This window comes from Typopeltis vanoorti, chromosome 10 (genome assembly GCF_054136105.1).
Source record: "Typopeltis vanoorti isolate ZY-2024b chromosome 10, IOZ_Tvanoo_1.0, whole genome shotgun sequence".
NCBI lineage: Eukaryota > Metazoa > Arthropoda > Arachnida > Uropygi > Thelyphonidae > Typopeltis > Typopeltis vanoorti.
The window spans coordinates 102,005,884-102,029,618 of record NC_143558.1 but is presented as its reverse complement, the minus strand read 5'-3'; the positions used below and the strand labels follow the sequence as shown (position 1 = coordinate 102,029,618).

At 35.0% G+C, this 23,735-nt stretch overlaps 1 protein-coding gene across 2 annotated transcripts in view; it reads right to left on the bottom strand.

Moving 5' to 3' along the window:
- LOC150102639 (BTB/POZ domain-containing protein 6-B-like) overlaps positions 1–23,735 on the bottom strand; it is a 112,400-nt gene that overhangs the window by 23,476 nt on the left and 65,189 nt on the right. The window contains exon 3 of one of the 2 annotated variants that reach the window (XR_016548933.1): positions 22,519–23,662. Coding sequence is in view for 1 of the 2 variants with exons in the window: in XM_090399119.1 (XP_090255245.1) it covers positions 22,615–23,662 (1,048 nt within the window). In the remaining variant the exon portion in view is untranslated. Of the gene's footprint in view, positions 1–22,241; positions 23,663–23,735 lie in introns of those variants that run through there. The other variant, XM_090399119.1, reaches the window with a different exon arrangement.

Below are 23,735 nucleotides of genomic sequence, written 5' to 3'. Positions count from 1 at the left end.
AACATTACTATTTTACTGGAAGACAAGATGGTTATCATAGGGAAAATGTTTATGTGTTTATGTATTAAGAGATGAAATAGCAAACTTCTTGGGAGAGGAAAATCACGAAGCAGAGAAGTTTAGAGATCACTTATTTGTAATGAATTGAGCTACTTGGTGGGCATATTTGAGAAACTAAATATACCAAACTTACAACTCCAAGGAAAAAATACACATATCTTAGAGATGAGTGACAAAGTTAATGCTTTTTGTAAAAAACTAGAGTTAAGGAACAAAAAAGGTAAAGCAACAAAAATTAGAAATGTTTGCAAATATGGATGAATTTATCAAAACCTACAAGGCAGAAGAGCAACACATCAAAGTTTTATTTGCAACTATTGGAAATCATTAACAATGTTGACGAAGAATTTTAGCAACTATTTTAGAACCGATGACAACATAATGGCAATGTACGAGTGGGTTAGAAACCCATTTCAAATTACCCCTGAAGGTTTCTCAATTGAAGAAGAGGAACAATTTATAGACTTTACATCAAGCGGCGAAATCAAAAGACAATTTACATCTAAATTGCTGTTTGAATTTTGGGCCAGTGTTGACGATGAATTTTCTGCACTAACTTCAAGAGCATTTCCAGCATATTATCTTTGTGAAATTGGGTTTTCTGCAGTGACTGCCTTAAAAACAAAATCTAGATCTCAGTTAAATATAGAAAGAAAATTAAGAGTGTCAATTTCCAATGTATCACCATCATATGAAAAGCTGTGCTCTGCAACACAGGCCCAAGGAAGCCATTAATTTTTAGATGTATTGTTATTGTTTAGTTTTAATTAGTTGCCTGGTATATTTTGCAATATTTGTATGTTCCCATAAGCATAACTAGTTAATTCAATGCAGGTGGATTTTATACATTTTATTTTCAGAGTGTATTTATGTTTTTGCATCAATAAATAGTTTCATTAAATGCTTTTGTTTCAATAAAGTAGTTTTTCCTTTGATTTCCACTTTCTTCCCCCCCTTAGGGCAGCACCCCTTAGGAGGATTTGAAAAACTAGACAGATGGGATAAATGAATGCGGATGCCAGTTTAATGCAAATAAATGTGAGGTCTTGAAAGTTGAGAACCATTGGTGAGAGGCTGTACACTCTGCTAATCGAACAATACTAGAAAGAGAGGAGGCAGGGAATCTTCGGGTGATAGTCAATAAAAATTTGAAGTTTAGGGAACACACTGCCAAAGCAGTGAAGGTAACCCAAGGACTGCTGCAGTACTAAGGACACTGACTAGCAGATTTAAAAATGCGATGATTCCATTCAGTGTTCCCTCTAAGCTGTGCATGCACACACTTATCAAAAAAGAGGGCACACAAACCGGTAGCTGCACAAACAAAACTTTTGCTTTCAGAATTTCTAATTTGCAGTAAATAATTTTTGAACGTAACATAAAAAAGAATTCTATGATATATCATACTTGTCACTAATTTTAGTATTTCTCCAATGTCTCCACTCCAATATTACTCTAACCCATTCCAACTTAATAAACTCTAATTAGTTAACTTTAGCCTGCAGTGTGTGTGGGCAAACTGACGTTGTCAGCAAATTGCAGAGACATATTTGTTTAGTATCTAGAACAGTGTTTTCCAAAGCATGACACATGTACCCTTGGGGGTATGCAAGAGGTCTTTAGGGGGTATGACAAACGAGGCACTTTGTTTTTTAATTTTGATTACTTTTTTTCCCTCTTATATTTTTGGCACCATATTGGTGCAGATATGTGCATGTCTATTCTATAAATTAATTTTTCAATAACTAAAAATCTAAGAGAAAGTTTTAAATAAAATGTGTCTCTAGGCATATAATGACTGACCTCTGTTAGGAGTAAAACTGGTTGAGGACACGATTGCATTCCAATGCATCATTCAAACTATTTGCATTAAATTAAAAGTTTCAAATCAAATAGTTTAAATCACATGGTCAGAACTCTCCACTAAATTTTGGAATTATTAATTTCTTACATTGTAACACTCCCTCAGTGATTATTTCAATATCCTTCTGTGTATTATGTTTAACGTGTTTATTTCAAGTTGTCTTTTTGATTAGAGCCCCCCCCTTCCCTACCATCCACAGCTAAAATAACAAATATATAACTAGATTTCATCAAACCTTCCCCCAACAGAAACAATTTCATTCAATAATATTTTTTTTATTATCATCGAAAACTTTAATTTCATAATTTTTATTTCTACCATCCTGTCCTGTCAGGTGTCTTTCCTTCCAGGAGATTGACTACCATCTGAATATTTGATTCATATAACTAAATATGTATTTAAAAATTGTTTCATATGTTTGTAATTTATTATAACACAAATATTAAAAATAAATAGCTTTATCATTATCCATATCTGAATGAATGAAATATAACTTCTCCCAAACTGCCTTTTCTTGGGGGGGGGGGGGTATGCCAGTGTTACTAAAATTTTAAAAGGGGGTACATGGGTACTGAAAGTTTAGGACACACTGGTCTAGTCAATACAGTCACTTGAACTCTTACAAACGGTGATGGATTTTTGCAGCTAAGTGGATTTAAGTGAATTAATTTAGTGCTCGCAATTTTACAGGTTATAGTTAGACAAAAAACAAAAGAGAACAACATTAATATGAGAAATGTTACATTAGAAGTTTTAGTGCATTAAACCCTGAAAACATTACTGTTGAAATTAAAGCAGAAAAAAAAAGAACTGCAAATTCATTAAAATTTGAATGGCTGGCTGGATGAATGTGTTGAAACAGCAATGTCAAAGAACAACATGTGAATTGCACTTACTGAAATATTTGGATATCACAAAAGTTATCTGTATATTTGCTCTTATAGAAATATTTAGAATGTAGCATACAAAATCTTTTAACAAAGATTTTGTCACCAATTTTAGGCATATCAAATTAAGAGTTTGTGACTTTTGCTATTGTGAGCACAGGCTACTGCACACAGTGAATCTGAGAATGGAAACTTATGTTTGTAAACATAAGTTTTATAACAAACTTTTTAAAATGATGTTCACATGCATATGGGACTGCAAAAATTAGAATACTGATTCGATTGTATAAAGTCTTTAGACAACATCAAGATTACTGTGCTAATTTATCCTCTTCAAATTCCAGTGACTACATCCAGTCACTGGGATCTGATAATTTAAGATAAATTGGAGGGAGTACAGAGGCAGATATCTGGGACTGTTGAATGTTAGTTATGAGGATAGACTGAGGGCATGCAAATTACAGTTTGGTGATAGAAGAAGAAGGGATGAGATGATTGAGCTGTTAATCTGTTAAGAGATATTTAGAGGATTGACAGTGAAGAGATTTTTTGCATAGTAAATCAACGATAAGGGGCCACTCCTTGAAGATGCAAAAGAAGGCAGTGAGTGATATGGTGCAAAGTAGCCCTTTTCTTGCATGGAGGGTGGTTAGATCCTGACTGATAGGATGGTGAACAGGTTTAAGGAGTGTCATGATAGATTTTGTGTCGTCTAAGATGGGGCCTCCCACAATTAGCCTTGTGACTTCATGGAGGTCCTGAATGATAATAATTTTTTTAACGATTCCCAACCACGAAAGGTTGTAAACTTATAGTATATTAGCACCATGGATGGGCTAATTTTTTTTTTCTCTTTTTATTAATTTTATAATTTTTGATTTTTTTTTTCATTTTTTACCTGATCTGGAAACCCTGCTCTAGAAACCAAACATGGAACTTTTTCAAGCCATTTCAGTCCTCCACTAAACAGGCTGGTGGTCTCATAACAGCAAACAATAAAATTCATCTACTACCTAAAAAAACAATTGCATATATCCATGCCAATTGTAGGATTTGAACTCACAGCCTGTTGATTGGCAAGTGGATACACTGCCCAGGCTGGCAAATTATCTGCATAAATGCAGAAAAAAATGTAATTATAAAGATGTGATTAATTTGGTATAATGATTATACAGAAATCACCATAAAAATTATCAGTATATAAAATAAATAATCTCATGAAGTGTTCATTATAAATATTAAAATAAGAGTGAGAAGTAGTCTCTAATATTTATATATACTATCAATATATATACATATATATTTATTTATATACTTAGCTCTATGTGGTGGAAGCCTAAAAATACAGCATAGTACAGTACAGTCTTCTTATTTTGAGAAATTAGATTAATTTTTTTATTCCCTATGATTAGTATATATATATAATGTAATACTCATACCATATGTAACATAAGACAATGTAATAGAAATTTAAGTAAACTTACCAATAATGTCACACATAAGAGGAAAAAAAAATGCAAATTATAAGTTTCAAAGAAAAGAACAAAAAGCATCAACTTAGCATACCCAAGGTCAATTAAAGTATATTAAACATCTTATTCTTTCATAACCAAAAAAGTATTTCAAAACTTTTGAAAGTTTTGAAGATAACAGAGCATATGAGAATATAACCTTTGGCAATCAGGGTTGCTTTAGTGCTCTGCTACTTAAAAGAATGTTATGCATAAGCCTATATATTCATCTTTTATTAGTGCTGAATAAGTTCTGTTCTCATTAGAAATTAGGCAAAAATCTCTTCTCAATACCATGCTAATCCCATGAAAGTTGTGTTCTACATAAGTGATTTCAGTCCCTGCTTTTGATAATTGTTGGGGAAAAAAAAAGGAGAACAGAAGGCTTCAATTTGGTGTAAACAAGTTCCTAAATGGAATTATTACAACATTAAGAAGAGTTTTTGCCCTTGTAAGATTTCTGCTTTACCAAAAAAACCTCAGCAGCAAACACTTTGCATTTGACTATAAGTTCTCAGAAACCAATATTGAAACATTTAGTTTCAAAATACTGTTGATTGAACTATGAAAGAATAAAGGATATTTAATATCCTTTCATCAAATGACAATGTGAATTAATCACAAGCACTCTCAATAAAAACATATGCAGCATGCAATTAGAGAGAAAGAGAACAAACTTAGTTTTATACTTACACTAAACATTACATAAATTTTCAAAAGTTGATTTCCCAATGAAAGCAAATGTCACACAATTGTTATAGACTACCTGTGCAGCATAAAAGAAAATGTGTTGCACTCCTTTTTGACATCTTTTGAAATCTTTTAAGGTATCCTAGTTGTCTGGGAGAATTATTAAATAAGAAATGAGAAAATTTTGGCCAGGTGCATTATGAACTGTTTAACTCTGTATGTCACAAGAAACAAAGGCATAAACTACATTATTCCTTAAGTGGAGAGCACAAGAAATATATTATAGGTTAATAAAGTGTGGATGTATGTGAGGAGGAAGAAAACAAATTAAAATGATATTTTCATTCATATTCTTATAAGAACAGATGTTTGTAAAGAAAGCTAGTATGTTATTTTTAGTGTGACATGTATTGCAGATACTAAAACAGCTAAAAATTATTGATAAAGTTTAGCTATTTTAGTATCTACAATGCAATACATCTTATCAAGTATGTAAGTTAAGTTATTTGTTTAATAACCAGTAGTTTTTAAACAAATAACTTATCTTACATTCCTAAAAGCAACATTACTAATTTAGAAAGGACCCCTCTACAAAAGAAGAAACAAGGACATCATTATCCTTAAAGAAGACAAAGGTGATGCGACACTTATCATGAATATGGCAGATTATATGTTAAAAACATCTTTCAAATTCTTCAACTTACCCCACCCCCCTTACACAATGATCCTACTTGGGCAAATCAGGAAGAAACCAATGACCTCTACAATATGCAAAACTAACCTGTCAGATTAAAACAGAAACCCAAGTCACTTCACCCATTAACTCTCAGATTGTATGGCTTACCAACAATTTGCAAGAACTGCATCCTTTTGAGACCCATAATTGATGGCATAAGCTCAACTACCTTTTGTCCAAACATTTTGCAAGTTTACTTAAGAATCACATGAGCCACTGATTCCTTCCATCAAGACCTCGGCACATTTTGTCCAGAAACTGTGTAATACTTCAATCTCATCATCAGACATCCTTGCAAGTCAGGATATAGTCTCTTTCTTTATACAAATGTTCCCATAGATGAAGTTTTGAGCCTTATTGAGGGCCTTCTCTCACCAGATGTTTGAAGACTCTTCAAGCACTATCAGTCTAATTTCTTCACATGGAATAATTGCTTCTATGAACAACTTTTGGCCTTGCCATGAGAAGTCCCTTATCTCTTTCCCCCTGCAGATCTATTTATGGAGAACTTTGCAAAAAAAAAAAATTCTTGGTTAACCAACCCATCTGGTGGAGATATGTTGAAGATATTTTTATTGTCTGAAGCTAGAGACTTGGAAGGGGTGACTGTGAATAAAGAGTTAAATTTTAGGGCCATACCGTTGAGATGTTTGAATGATCACAATGGATTAATGCTCTTTGAGGAACTCCTTTGTAAGGATTTCTTACAGTGAGATTTTGCAGCTTATGGTGTGTGTGTGTGTATATATTGCAGGGGGGGGGGGACTCAAGGTCATCTGGAAACTCAGTAAGTGATTAGAAAAATGTCAGGTCCAAGTTCTTTTCTTGGCAAATGGAATGGATTACAGTGGGTGTTTTCACTGCTTCTTTAATGAATGTGTTCAGCAATGTAATAGGTATTTTGGTACTGAATGACTAGAAAGGACATTCCTTCAATGAATCCTCTGACTACCTGGTTGAACCCACATAATACATTACAGTAATCTGTAGTACTTGGTTCATACTTTTCTAAAAATTCAGTTAGATAAATCTTGAGTTGTAATACAGGTTGTAATACACTATAAAAGTTAAGAAATGGTACAGTCAGCATAACTCCTGGCCTATTCAAGTATTTTCAAGGAAGTATTTATTTCTCTTATTGTAATTACTATTAAATTTAGTCATTATGATTAATGACTAAATTTAATAGTCATTAATCATAATGACTAAATTTAATAATAATTACAATAAGTAATCACAACTTGTAAGTAGGCAGGAAATATTACTACAACGAATAAAAAACTGATCAACAGGAAGAGAGGTATAAGTGTTGGGGGAAGGTTTAAAGACTACTCAGACCACTTATACATATAAAGTTACTATAAACTTTTAGATATATCAGTGGGTATGCATGCATTAAATATTTGAAAGAACTCCAGCTAGATTTTTTTTTAAAGTAAGAAAAGCCAAGATTAGTTGATTAAACAATCAAAATAGAGGGATGCACCAAATGTTAGTAGATTAAGTATTGAAAATAGCTGTATCTAAGTATTTCTTAATTCTCACCAGTATTAAATAAGATACAGTACATGTTGTGATGATGGTCTAAATGTCCTACATTTATTAGGTATGCAAAACTAACCTGTCAAATTAAAACAGAAACCCAAGTTACTTCACCCATTAACTCCCAGTTTGTATGGCTTACCAACAATTTGCAAAACTTGCATCCTTTTGAGATCCATAATTGAACTATACTTTGTTCATGCATTTGTAGAGTTTAAAAAAAAAGTCACTTTTGTTTCATTTGTATTATATTAATCTGTTAAGAGAGGTTGAATAAGAGAAGTGAGCAAATATCAGTATGTAGGAAATGTGACATGCTCATTGGCTATAAGGCATTTTTGAACTGGAGTGGTAGTGACAAAAGAGAAGCATGTGAGAACTAGGGTGCAGAGTTGGGTTGACAACAATGGTATTATCTTTGATGGATTTGCTAAAGGGAGGTCATGTTTTAGTAATCTACTTACTTATTACAATAAAGTGACTGCTTCCTTGGACAGAAGAGAAGGATACATAGTAATATATTTAGATTTCGCAAAGGCTTTTGATAAAGTACTTCATGATAAATTGATAGTCAAACTAGAGCAGATGGGGTTGGATATTAGATTAGTGCATTGGATTGGAGACTGGCTATTTGATAGGTATCAACAAGTTGCATATGGGGGGGGGAGCGATATCCAGGAAAAGGAAAGTCACTAGTGGAGTGCCTCAGGGGTCTGTTTTGGGGCCATTACTGTTTAACTTGTATATTAACGATATAGGTGAAGATTTGGATGGAGATATTCAGTTGTTTGCAGATGATGCAAAGTTGGGACGAACCATGAAGAGTAGTGAAGATGTTGTGGCCTTACAAGAAGACTTGAATAAATTGAGTGATTGGGCACAGAAATGGAGATGTGAGTTCAATGTTGCAAAATGCAAGGTTTTAAAATTTGGAAAACAAAGATGGGATGCAGAATTTATGCTTGGTGAGAATATATTGTTGGAGGTAGAGGAAATAAGAGATCTTGGGGTGATAGTGGATAAGGATCTAAAATGTAGGGGACACATCGTCAAAATTGTGAAGACAACACGAAGACTTCTGGGAATGATGCAGAGGACACTGACGTGTAGAAATAGGGAGATTCTTGTTCCATTGTATAAGGCTTTGATTAAACCACACACATGGACTATTGTGCCCAGATTTGGTCGCCTGGTTTTCAGAAGGATGAAGAGATGTTGGAAGGGGTCCAAAGGCGATTGACTAAGGTAGTTTCTGACCTCTGGAATGTCGAGTATGAGGAAAGATTGAGAAGATGTAATTTGCAGTCTGGTGGACAGGAGGAAGAGGGGGAGATATGATAGAAATAGTGGGCGATTGGGGGGGGGGAACCACAGGTCATCCCTGGAAACTGTATAAAAAGGGTGTGAGTAGGGGAGTGAGAGGCAGGTTTTTTTCGTGCAGAGTTGTGAATGATTGGAATACCTTGCCTGAGAGCGTGATGTCTGCAAGGAGTTTGAATGTGTTCAAGGCACGGTATGATGAGCTGTGCATGTGATAAAAGAACCTCCCAGATGAGTCTTTGACTCCATGAGGTCTTGGGGTAATAATAATAAAGTGAAAACAAGAGACTGTGATTGTAGGTATGGAAGCAAGCAAGTCGGATGGCAAGAAAGTGAATGAGATCAACATGAGATAGAATGCATGACTGTAAGATAATGAGTGTGCCTGACATGAGAAAAAAAGTGTGACTGACAGCAAGATAGAAGCATGAATGACAGTGAGAAAGTGATTCAAGACATGAAAGCAGAGTTGGTCAAGATAAGGTTAAAGATCAAGTATATGCAGAGTGAAATGAGAATTGTATCAATGCATGGAAAAGCAAGAAAGAATGGAATGGTATGGCAGTGTGAAAGAAGTAAATCATTTGAGTAGTTCTATAAGGATTCAATTATTGGAGGGGTGGTGATTGCAGTGAACAGAAGAGAAGATTGGAGTAAATCATAGGTGACATGAAAGAACAAGAAGGTAGGGTAGGAGAGCTGAGTAGTGTGTGAATGAAGGGAATGAGAGAAAGAAGGAATATAAGACAGATAGGGAAACAGGGAAATGTGGACAGGGAGACATTGCATGAGAAGTTTATATATTCGATGCAGAAGTGAATGTCAGTAGATATGAAAGGAATAAGATGGCTGGGATTTGGGTAAGCATTTAGGTCTGCAGAGGGTTGTACAATCAATGATGATAGAGAGAGAGAGAGGTATAGGAGTCACACCCAAGAAGTGGTGTCAGTGGGACTTGTAATAGAACCAGAAATGAGCTGGTATGTTAGTTTATGTTTATGAATGCAAGAACTATTTGAAATAAGGGGAATGCAATTATTGCAATAATCGAGTTCATTAATCAAAAACTGTCGGAATAAGTTGGGCATCATTGGGTGATGATGACATTCTTGACAGGAATGGAGACGGAGGGATACCATGATTTTTGTGAAGAGACTAAGCAGAACGGGAGAGGAGTGATGCTGATGAAAGAAGAAGTTATGTCCATCCAAGGTTGAAATTCAAGGGAAAAATAGCAAGGGTTTGAGACAGTATGGTGTGAGATGAGATGGACAGGATGTTGCTATAGACCTGATAATGTGGGGACAGAAAGAAGGAAATGTATAGGTAAATAAGAAAATGGTAATCATTATGGATGATTTTAATTATTGTACGACTGGAGTGAAGAGATGGTATCTGAGTGCAAAGAGAAACTTCGTTTTTGAGAAACAACTACTTTTACACACTATTATTATTATTAAAAGAGACCTTCACAGAATCAAGAACTCATCGAGGGAGGCCACATATTATTATGCACACAAGCTGTAATACCTGTAATTGAATTTATTCACACTACCTGTACTCAGTATGTCCAATGGCAATCCATTCCAATCATACACCACTCTAGTAGAGAGAAATCTAGCTCTCAAACCCCTTCTTGACAGCATTCATTCTCAACTTTCAAAGATGCCCTCTCATCCTTTCCCCATCCTCTATAAAATTAAAAATCCCATCTGCTGATATCCTATATGACCTTTTCAACAGTTTGTAGGTCTCAATCATATTGCCCTTCTTTTTCTTATTTCCTAGTGTCTCCAATATACAAATCCTCAATCCATCTTCATACTCAGTACTCCACAATCCTGATATTATTTTTAATACTTTCCTTTGCACTCTCTCTCCACTGTATCAGAAACCAAGAAACTAGACCTGTGCACAATAGTCAAAGTTATTTAATTATTGTAAGACTGGAGTGAAGAGATGGCATCTGAGTGCAAAGAGAAACTTCAAGTTTTTGAGAAACAACTACTTTTACACACAATTATTATTAAAAGATGCCCTCTCATCCTTTCCCCACCCTTTATAAAATTAAAAATCCCATCTGCTGATATCCTATATGACCTTGTCAGCAGTTTGTAGGTCTCAATCATATCGCCCTTCTTTTCTTATTTCCTAGTGTCTCCAATATACAAATTCTCAATCTGTCTTCATACTCAGTACTCCACAATCCTGATATTATTTTTAATACAACAATCCCTTGATTAATGCGCCCCCAATTAATGCATTTTCGATTAGTGTGGCATTTTTTTTTTTCGATACCCAAATTCGATTAGTGTGCCAATAATCATCTTAAAAATAAATGTTGCAGATTTTAAAAATTTTCGATTTATACATTTTTTATGGCTAACTATTTTAAAAAATCACTCACCCAGGAAGAAATAATTTAGTTACCGATTTGAAACATTTTACAAAGTTAATTTTTAATGGCATACTACACTATTTCCATGTATGTTCCAAATTTACCACCAAAAAATGTAATCTGCTTTACATAGCATTTTGCTGAACATATCTCATGCAATTGTTTTCCTTACTTTTTTATGTTAAATTATTTTCCTAATTTTAATCATGAGTAAAAGAATTAGTTAGCAAAAACAGAAGTGTGAAAATGATTCAAAAAGTAATCTGATTGGAAGAAAAACTTGAAATAATAAAGAAAAATGAACAAAGCGAGTCCAGAGCAAAGATAGGACAAGAACACAAAAATGGGCGAATCAACTGCTGAATACAAAGAGAAAGGTAAGGCTGCTTCAAGTTCATCCTACATGCACTCGAAATTGAAGTATTATAATGATTGAATTAGAGAGACTTCTTTTTACATGTATCGAAGATTGTAACCAAAAATGGATCCCGCTAAACACTGGCCTTATTAAATCAAAAGTCTCTTTGTAACCTGGAAAGAAAGGGCTATCAATGATGGAGAAGAAGAATTCCACGTTAGTGCTGAGCGATTTGAGCATATCAAAAAGAGAAATAGCCCACATAATATTCTAATCACAGGTGAAGCTGCAAGTGCAGATAAAGAGATGTTCAGAGATTTTGAAGAAAATTTGTGTAAGAAGGGGGCCATCGAGATCAACAAATATTTAATGTCGATGAAACCGGCCTTTTTTTTGGAAGTGAAGCCTTCCAAGACTTTTCTAGCCAAATCAGAGAAATCTCAGCCAGGTTATAAATTCGCTAGAAATATGCGAGCCATTTGGAAGCACATTCTTCCACATTGTGCAAATAATTTTAGAGGCTTTTCAAATGAATCTAAGTTAATTAAATCTCATTCTGAGAAGTTGAGTGATTCCGACCTGCTAAATTTAGATGCACAGCAGGAAGATCCTGAAGAATATAAAGAAAATTTAATCACTGACAAGTCCAAAGAGATGTCACAGAAACAATTTGAAAATAATTTTTGTACAATCGAAGTTTTTAAGCAGCAATGCTTAGAGACTGATCCTGGTGAAGAGAGAATCAGTAAAATTTGCAAAAGAGGCAACAGGGCCATACTGTCAGTTGTATGAAAAAAAAAAAAAAAAATAGAATGCCAGCCAAAGTACGTTAGCTCAATTCTTTGTTAAGAAGCAAAATAATAAATTTATATTCTGAATATGTTTTATTGTCTTTCAGCTTCATGGTTTTCCTTTAACTAGGCCCTGAGACATACCCTAATTCTTTATAAAAAAAAATTAAGGGTCAAAAAAGAAATCAGAGGAATGAATTATACATTTTCCCATAGGTTATTATATTCGATTAGTGCATTTTCGATTAATGCACCTGTTTTATAGAACGCATTAGGTGCATTAATCGAGGGATTGCTTTGCACTCTCTCCACTGTATCAGAAATCAAGAAACCAACTGCAGAAACCAAGAAATTAGACCTGTGCACAATAGTCAAAGTAAAGTTTTATGAATGCCTTGTAAAGAGTTAAAATGACCCTTATCTTTATGTATCAAAGTTTGTTTGTTTGTTTCAGCACTGCAATCAGACTCTGAGTTGTATTTGCAATATTTGCTACATGGCCCTTGAACTTCAACTTCTTATCCACTAAAACTCTAAGATAACTAGCCTGATCAGTTTCTTCTAGCATAATCCTACCAGTATAATGACATTGGATATCATATCTCATCGTGCCAAAGTGCACAACTTTACATTTATAAATACTGAGCTGAGTCAATTTCGCATGCCTGTAATTCCAGCCTATTCAAATCATTTTGCAAGTACTGTATATCAACCACATTCCTGATTACTCTGCCTATCTTTGCATCATCAGCAAACCTGTATGTTTCCTGTCAAATCCTTCCCAATGTCATTAATGTAAAGATTGAATAACTATGAGTCACGGACTGATTCTTATGGTACACCACTACTTACCTTAAATGTTGCAAACTCACATTCCTCATATATCACTTTTTGATATCTGTCAGTCAGCCATTCTCTTATCCATGGTAATATTTTTTAATCCAATCTGATATTTAAATTATACATATTTGGTCATAAAATACTTAAAAATGAGACTTTTTGTGGTTATGAGACCATCGGTACTTTATTAATATTATCCTGCCTACTAGTTTCGCTAGTGGCTGTCTAGCTTTGTCAAGGCTGAATGGTACACACAAAAAAATATGAGAGAATACAGAAACATTGCTAACTGTTAGACAATTAAGTTTGAAACTATGCATGACAATGCGTGCATGTGTTGAGAAACTTCAGTCAGTATCATGGATACATGTTGTATGCACATGTGTTACATGATGTTTTGCGTATTGTAGTTCCATTAAACTGAGTGAGTTGATTAAGTTTTTCCATATATTTTTCAGTATGGCACCCTGATTTCTGTTGAGGTTGTTACTGGTTCTTAATATTACTGCCACTTCCTTGAAAGTTCTGTAACTGTAATCATCATTCAAATACAGCATAGAGCTATTTTCCCAGTCAATTGCATGGTTGGAAGTTGCAAAGTGATGTACTAAGCCTGAGGAGACTGTCCTGTTGTGATTGACATCCCCAACATGCTCCTTCTGTCTGATTTCCAGGCTTCTTAAAGTTTGCCCAATATATGAAAGGCCGCACGTACGTGGAATTCTATAAACACCTGGATATTTGAAAAATGGTACACTGTCTTTAGGAGATCTTAATGATTAAGATCTCCTAAAGTTTATCTGTAGAGAAACTGAAGTACATCAAGACATCACAAATGGACATAATGGCCAGCCTGGATGTAGTATCTTTATGTATGAATGTTCCAGTGGAGGAGGTCATTAACATTATTAAAGATCTATTCCCTACAGACATTACACAGTTGTTCAATCACTGACTTAAATCAAATTTCTTCAAAGTAAACAACACAGTTTATCAACAATTGGAAGGCCTAGCAATGGGTAGCCTACTGTCACCACCTTGTGCAGACCTATTCATGGAAAAGTTGGAAAATGAAATTTTTACCAAAATTACACCTAAACCATCGATATGGTGGAGATACGTTGATGATATTTTCATCGTTTGGAATGAAAACATGGAAAATCTACAGGTGTTTTTAGAGAGAATAAACTCTCTTCACAACAAGATTAAATTTACTCTAGAAGTTGAGAAAAACAGACAACTCCCCTTCCTAGACATACTGGTGAAAAGGCAGGAGAATAATTTTAAACTTTCTATATACAGAAAACCTACAGATACTGGACGTATTCTTCCAACCATCATAGATCACAAAAACATAGCATCATTCACATGTTACAAAACAGAGCCAAAAAGTTTATTTCAGACGAAGAAGAGGTACAGACAGAACTTTCTCAAATTGCTATAACACTATCGCAGAATGGTTTTCCTACAAACATCATAAACAAGTTCCTTTATAAAGACAACCTCCAACAACAAGGAACAGTCACCTAGTTAGCTTCAACAGTAGTCATCCCTTATGTAGATTCAGTCTCTTCAAGATTAGTGAGAATGTTAAAATCTCACAACATCAGAGTGGTATTTAAGCCTACCGCTACCATCAGACAAGTATTAAGATCTCCTAAAGACAGTGTACCATTTTTCAAATATCCAGTTGTTTATAGAATTCCATGTACGTGCAACCTTTCATATATTGGGCAAACTTCAAGAAGCCTGGAAATCAGACAGAAGGAGCATGTTGGAGATGTCATTCACAACAAGACAGTCTCCTCAGGCTTGGCACATCACTTTGCAACTTCCAACCATACAATTGACTGGGAAAATAGCTCTATGCTGTATTTGGATGATGATTACGGTTAGAGAATTTTCAAGGAAGTGGCACTAGTATTAAGAACTGGTAACAACCTCAACAGAAATCAGGGTGCCATACTGAAAGATATATGGAAAAACTTAATCAACTCACTCAGTTTAACGGAACTACAATACGCGGAAAATCATGTAACACGTATCCATGATACTGACTGAAGCTTTTCAACACATGCATGCATTTTCACGCATAGTTTCAAACTTAACTGCCTAACAGTTAGCAACATTTCTGTATTCTCATATTTTTTTGTGTGTACCGTTTAGCCTTGACAAAGCTAGACAGTCGCTAGCGAAACTAGTAGGCAGGATTATTATTATTATTATTATTAGACACCTCCAGGGAGTCCAAGGACTCATCGAGGTGCCCTCCCTCTTAATAAAGTACCGATGGTCTCATAACCACAAAAAGTCCCAGTCTGATATTCTCCAATTTATGAGAGCCTTCCATGTTGTATTCTGTCAAAATGCTTGGTAAAGTTCAAAAGTATTATGGTATATCCATTCCCCTTGTCTAACCAACACTAACTTTATTATAGAATGTGTGCAAGTTGCTCAAACATGGCATTCCCTTAGTAAACCCATACTGTCCATTGCAAAGTATAATTCTCTGTCAACCCATTTCTGTATACAAACTTTAACCAACTTTTACAAAATCTTCACCACCCCTCAAAAGATATTGATGAAGGCAGCTGATCGTGTAAATAACTTTCACAATTAAAATTTAAATGCATTCATTTTATAAATAATGTAAGTAATTATAAATTATAATGAATACTGAGAATTTAATTATAAATGTCAGTTTAATTTTTTTCCTGAAAAACTTTAGTTTCCGAAAATCCCTTCGTATATCTTGCACCACAATTTTTTAACTTTAATTTTGGAGAAAAAAAGTGCAAGTTATATTCGAGTAAATATGGTACATTCTTTCCATTTATGTGGAATCTTCCCTGTTCTGAGACTCAAATTATATACTCTGGTCAAAAGAATTGCCAGTTCAGCTGAACACTCTTTTAGCATCCCTTCTGATATCCCATCAGTCCCTATTGCTGAATTCTTATTCAGTTTGTGCAACAGCCTGGTACCTCCTCACACACCTGAGTTTCTTCATCTAGGAAATGGTAGCAGTCAGGTCAATGTTGCATACACCAGGTTGATAGCTTTTAGCAAAATGGGCACTCATTAGGTTAAACAATCTCTTCCGCGTACAATCTGTATTCAGTAGTTATCCTTTCATCATTATTCTTTCTTTTACTTGCAGCATAAATATAACGATAAAATTCTTTTGGGTTGTCTTCAGCTTGCAGAGCCAGTTTCTATTCTTACTCAGACTTTGTTTTCTGTACAACAATTGTAATCCTACACTGCTGCTTATAATTATCATAACTGACATCATCCTTATGCACACGGTATTCCTTCAACATCATCTTTTCTTATGAATCTCTTGCTTAATAAGATTAGACATCCATTTCCCTCTACCATATTTATTCTTCGCACTCTAGGGATACATTCCAATATTGCATCATTTAAATATTTTTTAAATGTTTCCCATGCACTATCAATATCTTTCCCATCCAACACCATGGTGAAGAACCAAGCATACCCCTCAGTTGGTCATAATTTCTTGCTTTACAGTTCAGCACATAACCTTTTATTAATGGGATATTCAAAACCTTAGCAACTTTCCAAGTCAGTACTGCATAATCACTATCACAAACCAGAGGCAGAATAGTTATATCTTTAACTGAAACACCCTCTGACTAATTATGATAAGGCTGAAGTGAAGAAATGGCATCTGAGTGAGGGAATGAATTTCTCAAGTTTTTTGCAAAGGGCACAAAAATCACAGTCTTGGATTTGATCATCTCATCAGATGATGGGGGTGTCAAAAATTTTCCTCTAACTGGTGAGAGTATCCATAAAGTGATCACGTGGCAGCCAGCCATATGAGAATTTCTGTATAAAAGGATATATATGTGGAACTATAAGGCTGGTGATGCTGTTTGAAAGACAGCTATATCAATGAGGAATTGGATGAAAAGGAGATTCATGCTGCTTGAGCTCTACTATACAATTATTTGCCAAATAATTCTTGAGGATTAGGCTGTTAAATAAGAAGGGTCAGTGAGGATCAGGAGATTAAATAAGATAGGTGAGGAATGGAAGAGGTTAGGCATGCAATCTGTAAGTAGGCTTTATGGAGGCAGTACATTATGAGTGGTAATAATCAATTGTATTCAATGGTGAGCTATAAGGGGTTCACGCGAGCCCTTTGTTAAATTTTTCTAAAATTTGCAAGCCCTTTGTTCTTCTTGTTTACTTTTTTATTTTTTTTGAAACATTAAGCGACAATATCATACAGTAACCTAAGAAAAATTAGTCTATTTGGCATATAGATTATTTGGAATTATTGTTTCAACTCCTCTATAACGAATGCGCCCAAGTTTGAAAATAAAATAAGGGCATGCGCTATCTTTACCCTTCTCCCTTCTGGTAGGCAATCGTATGGTAAAACCAGAAGCCAATCAAATGTTTTATAAAAGATTTCATTCTAATTATATTTTGATAGTTAAAAAATGTTTTTCTTATATAAGATAAATTAACACAGTTGATTGTGTGCAAATATTTCATGTTTAGATCATGAAATATTTGTTTAAAAATTATAGCCTTTGTTGATTGGCTGATTGTCCTCTCATACTTTTTGATTGGAATTTGTACACAAGCTGTATTAATAAAAGTTTTTGTGTGAAATACAGTATTTTTATTATTTTTTTTTTTTCGCTCAACGATGCGAGTCCTTTGTTAAAATTTCCATTGCTCACCACTGGTTGTATTACAGTACAAAGTGCAGGAAAGGTTTTGAGAGGAAATATTCCATGGAGTTACAGCTTTAATGTACTTTTTTTTTTTAATATGAGCCATAAAACCTTTCCTCACTTCCCTTATGAAGTGATAAGATTAAGGCCTCAAATATGACCTAATTTTGGCAACATATATGCCTAAAATATGACAAAAAAAAACCCTAGAAGACTATGACTCCATGGGGTATTAGGGTAATAATAATAATTATAGGCCAATCTGCATGTCTGGAGTTGTGGTTAAAGTGTTAGAGGACCAAGATTCAGATGCTCATCCAACAGTGCTTTAAACTGGTTCAATGTGTCTACATTCACAACACATGCAGGCAATGCATTCCACTCACCAACTAATCTCCATGCAAAGAACATTCTCCTCACTCCTCTGCTCACACACCCTCCTTATACAGTTTCCAGCAATGGCCTCTTGTTCTATCCCCCTCTCCCATTCTATGAAAAATCTCTTCCATGTCAACCTGATAGCAACCCCTGACTAGCTTATATGTCTCAATCATACCCCTCCTCTTCCTCCTATTCACGAGGTTTTGCAACTTAAATTCTCTCAGTCTACACATTCCTCATACTCCACATTCCAAAGACCACCTTTGTGAATCTTCTCTGAACCCTTTCCAACATATCCTTGTCACCATGAAAACTCGGCAACCAAATATGTGCACAATAATCCATATGAGGCCTGATCAAGGCCTTATATGATGGCATCATAGCCTCTCTATTTCTGCATGTCAGGGTCCTCTGCATCATTGCTATTATCTGATGTGATGTCTTCACAACTTGTGCAACGTGGCCCATGAATTTCAGGTCCTTGTCCACCATCACTACTAGATCTCTCATCTCCTCAACTTCTTTTAGAGTTTTCCCACCAAGTGTATACTTCGCATCCCGCGTTGCTTAACAAATCTCAAAACCTTACACTTGGCAACATTGAACTGACAGTTCCACTTACCTGCCCATTCATGCAATCTATTCAAGTCCTCTTGTAAGCCATAACATCTGCTTCATTCTGCATTGCTCTCCTCAGTTTTGCATCATCAAACAGCTGCATATCACTAGTTAAACCCACCCCAATTTCATTAACATACAAACTGAATGACAATGGTCCCAAAACTGACCCCTGTGGCACACTACTAGTGTGCCACAGGGGTCAGTTCTCTTTTGGGATAGTGCACCCCATTATACAACTTTCTCATACCTATCTGACAGCCAGTCACAGATCAAACTCAGAAGTCTGTTATCCAATCTCATCTGTTTAAATTTATTTACCAGCTTGTAACGTGGCAGTCTATCAAAAGCTTTTGCAAAATCCAAGTACACCACTGTATATGCATCTCCCCTGTCCAAGGTATCTGTCACCTTGTTATAGTACGTAAATTAGTGAAACATGATTTTCCATTAACAAACCCATGCTGATTACCACAGAGAATTTGTTATCAACCCATTTCTGTATCCTTCATCAATCTCTCCAGTACCTTTACCACAACTCCAGATATACAGATTGGCCTATAATTTGAAGCTACAGCTTTAACACCACCTTTATACAGTGGAATAATTTTACCCTCCTTCCAGTCCCATGGAACCTGTGCTGTTGCAAGACTCTTATTAAATAGGTATGCCATTTCTACTGCCAAGTCCCTGGAACATTCCCTTAAGACGTGTGCGATATGTCATCAAATCCTATTGCCTTTTTGACATCAAGTGTATTTATTTCCTCAAATACCTCCTGCTCACTCATAATTAAGCCATCCTCTCCTATGTCCTCTACACTTAAGTTCCTCATGATTCCACCCTTATAAATTAATCACTGAATATCTCAACAATGCCTTCTACAACAGTTACCATTCTACCACTTTCATCCATTAACATCATCTTATCATGATCATTCTACCTTCTACTTGCTACATATCTAGAACTCTCTAGGGTTTTTCTTCACCTGATTTGCCAATTTCTGCTCATACTGCACTTTTCTTTTCCTTACTGACTCAGTCACCCTCCTGGCTTATTCTTTATATTCTTCATGTAACTGATTTTTATCATTATTCATCCTGTACTGCCTCTAAAGTACCTTGTTTTTCCAGATTTCATGCTTAAGCCCCACATTGATCCATTTTACACCTATCATATTCAGCCTTTTGGCCTTCAGATCACATTCACATATTGATGCAGTTATGTATTTCTTTGTCAGTTCCTAAGCAGCATTTATTTCCTTACTGCTCAACTCCTTGTTTCCATGTTATAGCTCCAAGCTGTCTCCTAAGCTTGTCATAATCACCAGCCTTATAATTCCACATATATCCTTTCCTCACAAAAGTTTGCATATGGCTAGCCACAACCCAGATGATCACTTCATGATCACTCTCACCAACTGGAGGAAATTGCAAAATCCTACTCACAATTACACCCTCTGATGAAATGATCAGATCTAAAACTCTTGATCTTTGTGTGCCCTTCTTTACATGCTGCCTGAGATAGTTATCTCTCATGAACTCGAGAAATTCATTTTCCTTATTCCCAAATGCTATCTCTTCATTTTAGTCTATATTGCCATAATTAAAGTCGCCCATAATAATCACCCTTTCTTTGTTCACTAATCCAAGTTTTTTATACATTTCTTCATCACCACCCTCCACATTACCTGGCCTATAGCAACATCCAACTAAATATGTCTTCCTGTCAACCACCACCTTGCACCACGCTGCCTCATAACCATTGCCACTATTTCCCCTCTTTCAAATTTACCTTATGTGGACATAAATCCCCTGCTATCATCAGCAGCACTCCCTTCTTATTATTTCTATCCTTGCAAAAAATACTGTATCCTTCCATTTCTATTCCTGTTAGAATATCATCTTCATTCAACCATATTTCACTTATTCCAATGATTTTGGCGAATGAACTCAATCAGTGAAACCATTTCATTGACTTTATTTTTGATACTTCTGACATTTGTAAACAAACACAGTAATTCATTTTTAGGTCTATAACCAGTCCTATCCAAGCCACTTTTTCACAAGTCCTATCTCCACCACACTTGTCCAATCACCTTTATAATCACTTATCACACAGCTCAGTCTCAACTTTCCCACCCACATCGCAATATACTCTATTTTCATGCACACATTCACTGCCACTTTCAACATCCACTTTCCCTATGCTATGTCTCTCTGTCCACCAAGGCTCCCTCCCGTTTCCTCTTGTATTCTCATTCTCTCTTCATCTCTCACACTACTACTGTTTCCATTGCCAAGCACTTCTGTCTCTTCAATATCACTCTCCTGATTTTTCCCTTCATCTCCTTGTGATGATCTCTTGTACGCATTACACACTGTACTTCCATCCAGCAACACTTTCTCCAGTGCACTCACTGCTTTGTTTCTGGTCTGACAAGGATCCAGACCAGAAATGATGACTAATGTGGTTTCTTGTCTCTGGAATGTTGAGGAAGAAGAAAGATTGAGGAAATAAAATTTCTAGAGTCCAGTGAATAGGAGAAGGAAGATACGATTGAGACATAAGGGATTATTATCAGATTAATGTGGATGAGGTTTTTCAAAGTCCATCTCTGGAAGTGCATGGAGGGCATGAGAAGTAGGTTCTATGGGACAGTGAGACTTCCTACAATAAGTCTTTTCACTGAATGGAAGTCTGATTATAATAACATATTAAAGAGGAGTACCTGATTGAAAGAATCCAACAATATGTGTATAAGGCAAGGAGGGGGATGGTGTTCATATCTCTGGAATATGCAAAGTCCTTTCAAGGATGTACAAAAATATAAAATACATGCATATTTGCATATTTTGTAGAAAAAAAATTTTTTTTAACATATCTAGGTGTGCAGTTACATACATTTTCTTTTTGGTTTAGAAGTCATGCAACAAAAAGTTTTACCAATCAAATATAGAATTTAGCAGTTAGTTTGAACATTACATTTTAATGTTCATCCATCAATTTATTTAATGAAAGTGACCAGACATAAATAATAAAAAACAGACCCCTCAAAACCAGCCAAATCATATTTATTTGGGGTATGATAAGTGTGTGTGTATGCCACAGAAATGAAAAACATCAGGAGAATATACAGTATTCTAAACAATTTTAAGAGGTATATCAATAAGAAGAAAGTTTATACTTTGTTTATATTTTCATTTGGAAAAAAACCACCATTTAAAAATAGCTTCTGTCTTTATTACTTATTTTAAGTAGTTGATAGAACTGCAAAATACAGCCATAAGAAATGCATCATTCTGTCACTAATTAAAATGCATAATTTCCAATAATCAAGAATACTCTTTTTTTTTGCACTTGCAACTTAAAAATATAAAACATTATTTTATATTTTTAAGGTGCCTAAATTGATCTCTAATTAAATCTATCCATCAAAAATAAAATGTCTATAAAATATCACCTTGCTATTCATGTAATTTAATGAGAATTTCAATTTTTAATCTTTAGCAGTTTAGAAATAAGTCAGAGTAAAGTATTTTGGAATTAACTTAAAAAATGTTAAGAGTTCTAGATATTTATGTATACCTGCATGCACTGTAAGAGTACTCAACTTTCTTAATATGAATAACATGATGCTTTATAAATTACCACTCCCATCTGTTGAAAAATAAGGGAGATAAAAAGTGATATATTTCTGTTATATAATAATAAACCAAATAAGCACATCATTAATAAGATATCAAATCGCATAGTACTTAATACGATATCTAATTACAATATGATTTAATATTATGATATCAATACCTTCAACATGTGAAGAGCTGCTTTTCCACATCTCTGTAAAATATAGCATACTCCCAGTCCATTCTCAGTTCTACTAGTCTCTCTGCAGTCCAGAAGTCAGGAGTCTGAACTTGGACCATAGAATATTAATTCTGGAATTTGTCCTCCTTGCACTCCTGTTCCATTGGTACTATCTGATGAACACTGAAACTGGAAAGTTACACAGCCTACAGCCACTTCACTCATTCCTTCTTGGCCAAAATAACTTAATTCTGTTCCATCTAGGACAGCAGTTGCAGTATAAAAAGTATCTGCTTCAATTTGAATTGGATGTTCAAAGTACACATGAAAGGTGTTACTAGAACCATCAGAAAAGAACTCTGTGTTATTCTCTGCTAGTATTTTACCCATACGTTTCAATTCAATTTTAACACTGTAATCAGAAGCTCCATTGCTTGAACCATACAACCCAAATCCAACTATAAATATCCGCTTATCTACACAGAATTGAATACTGTCACATCTACCTCTATACCTCCACTGGTTACTTCGATATGCTGATGACTGGAATCTATGACAAACCAATGGTTTTTGCCCAACTCGAGGTTTTATTGGAAAATTTAGATTGGGCTTATTATTAGCTGTAAAATGAAGGAAAATATCTGTGGTTTCTTGAGGCGTTAATATTCCTGATTGTGCTGCACCATTTGCAAACTCTTCAAGAGACATAGATGGTATTCTAATAAGATATAAAGCTGCACCCAATACATGTCTTTTATTTTCTGAAGTTGCTTCCAAGTCTCGACGTACACATTCAGCTGTGGCCCAATTAACTGCAGCCTGAAATAAAGTAAATTCTTTGGCATTCAGAGTTTCCCTTGTAAGGATGGACTCTAGAGTACTATAATCTATTTCAGTAAAGCCATCAGAAGCAAGTGCCAGTTCAGCTTGTGCATCTATAACTTCCCAACAACGCTGCATTAGATCAGGTTCTTCAAACAGTCTACTCTGACTTAAAAGAATACAAGAATTTTTTGCAGTTAAGCTGGTTTCCAAGTAGATCACACATGCTCGTGCCAAATGGGGAACCAAGTATTTCTTGGCAGCATACAGAGTAGCAAGAACAGTATCAGCTTCAAGAGTAATGTCATCATAATACAGATACCTAGAAGAGGACACGAGAATGGGAGATTAAAAAAAGAGGAGAGAAATTGACAACTTGTAACATTAAGAAATCC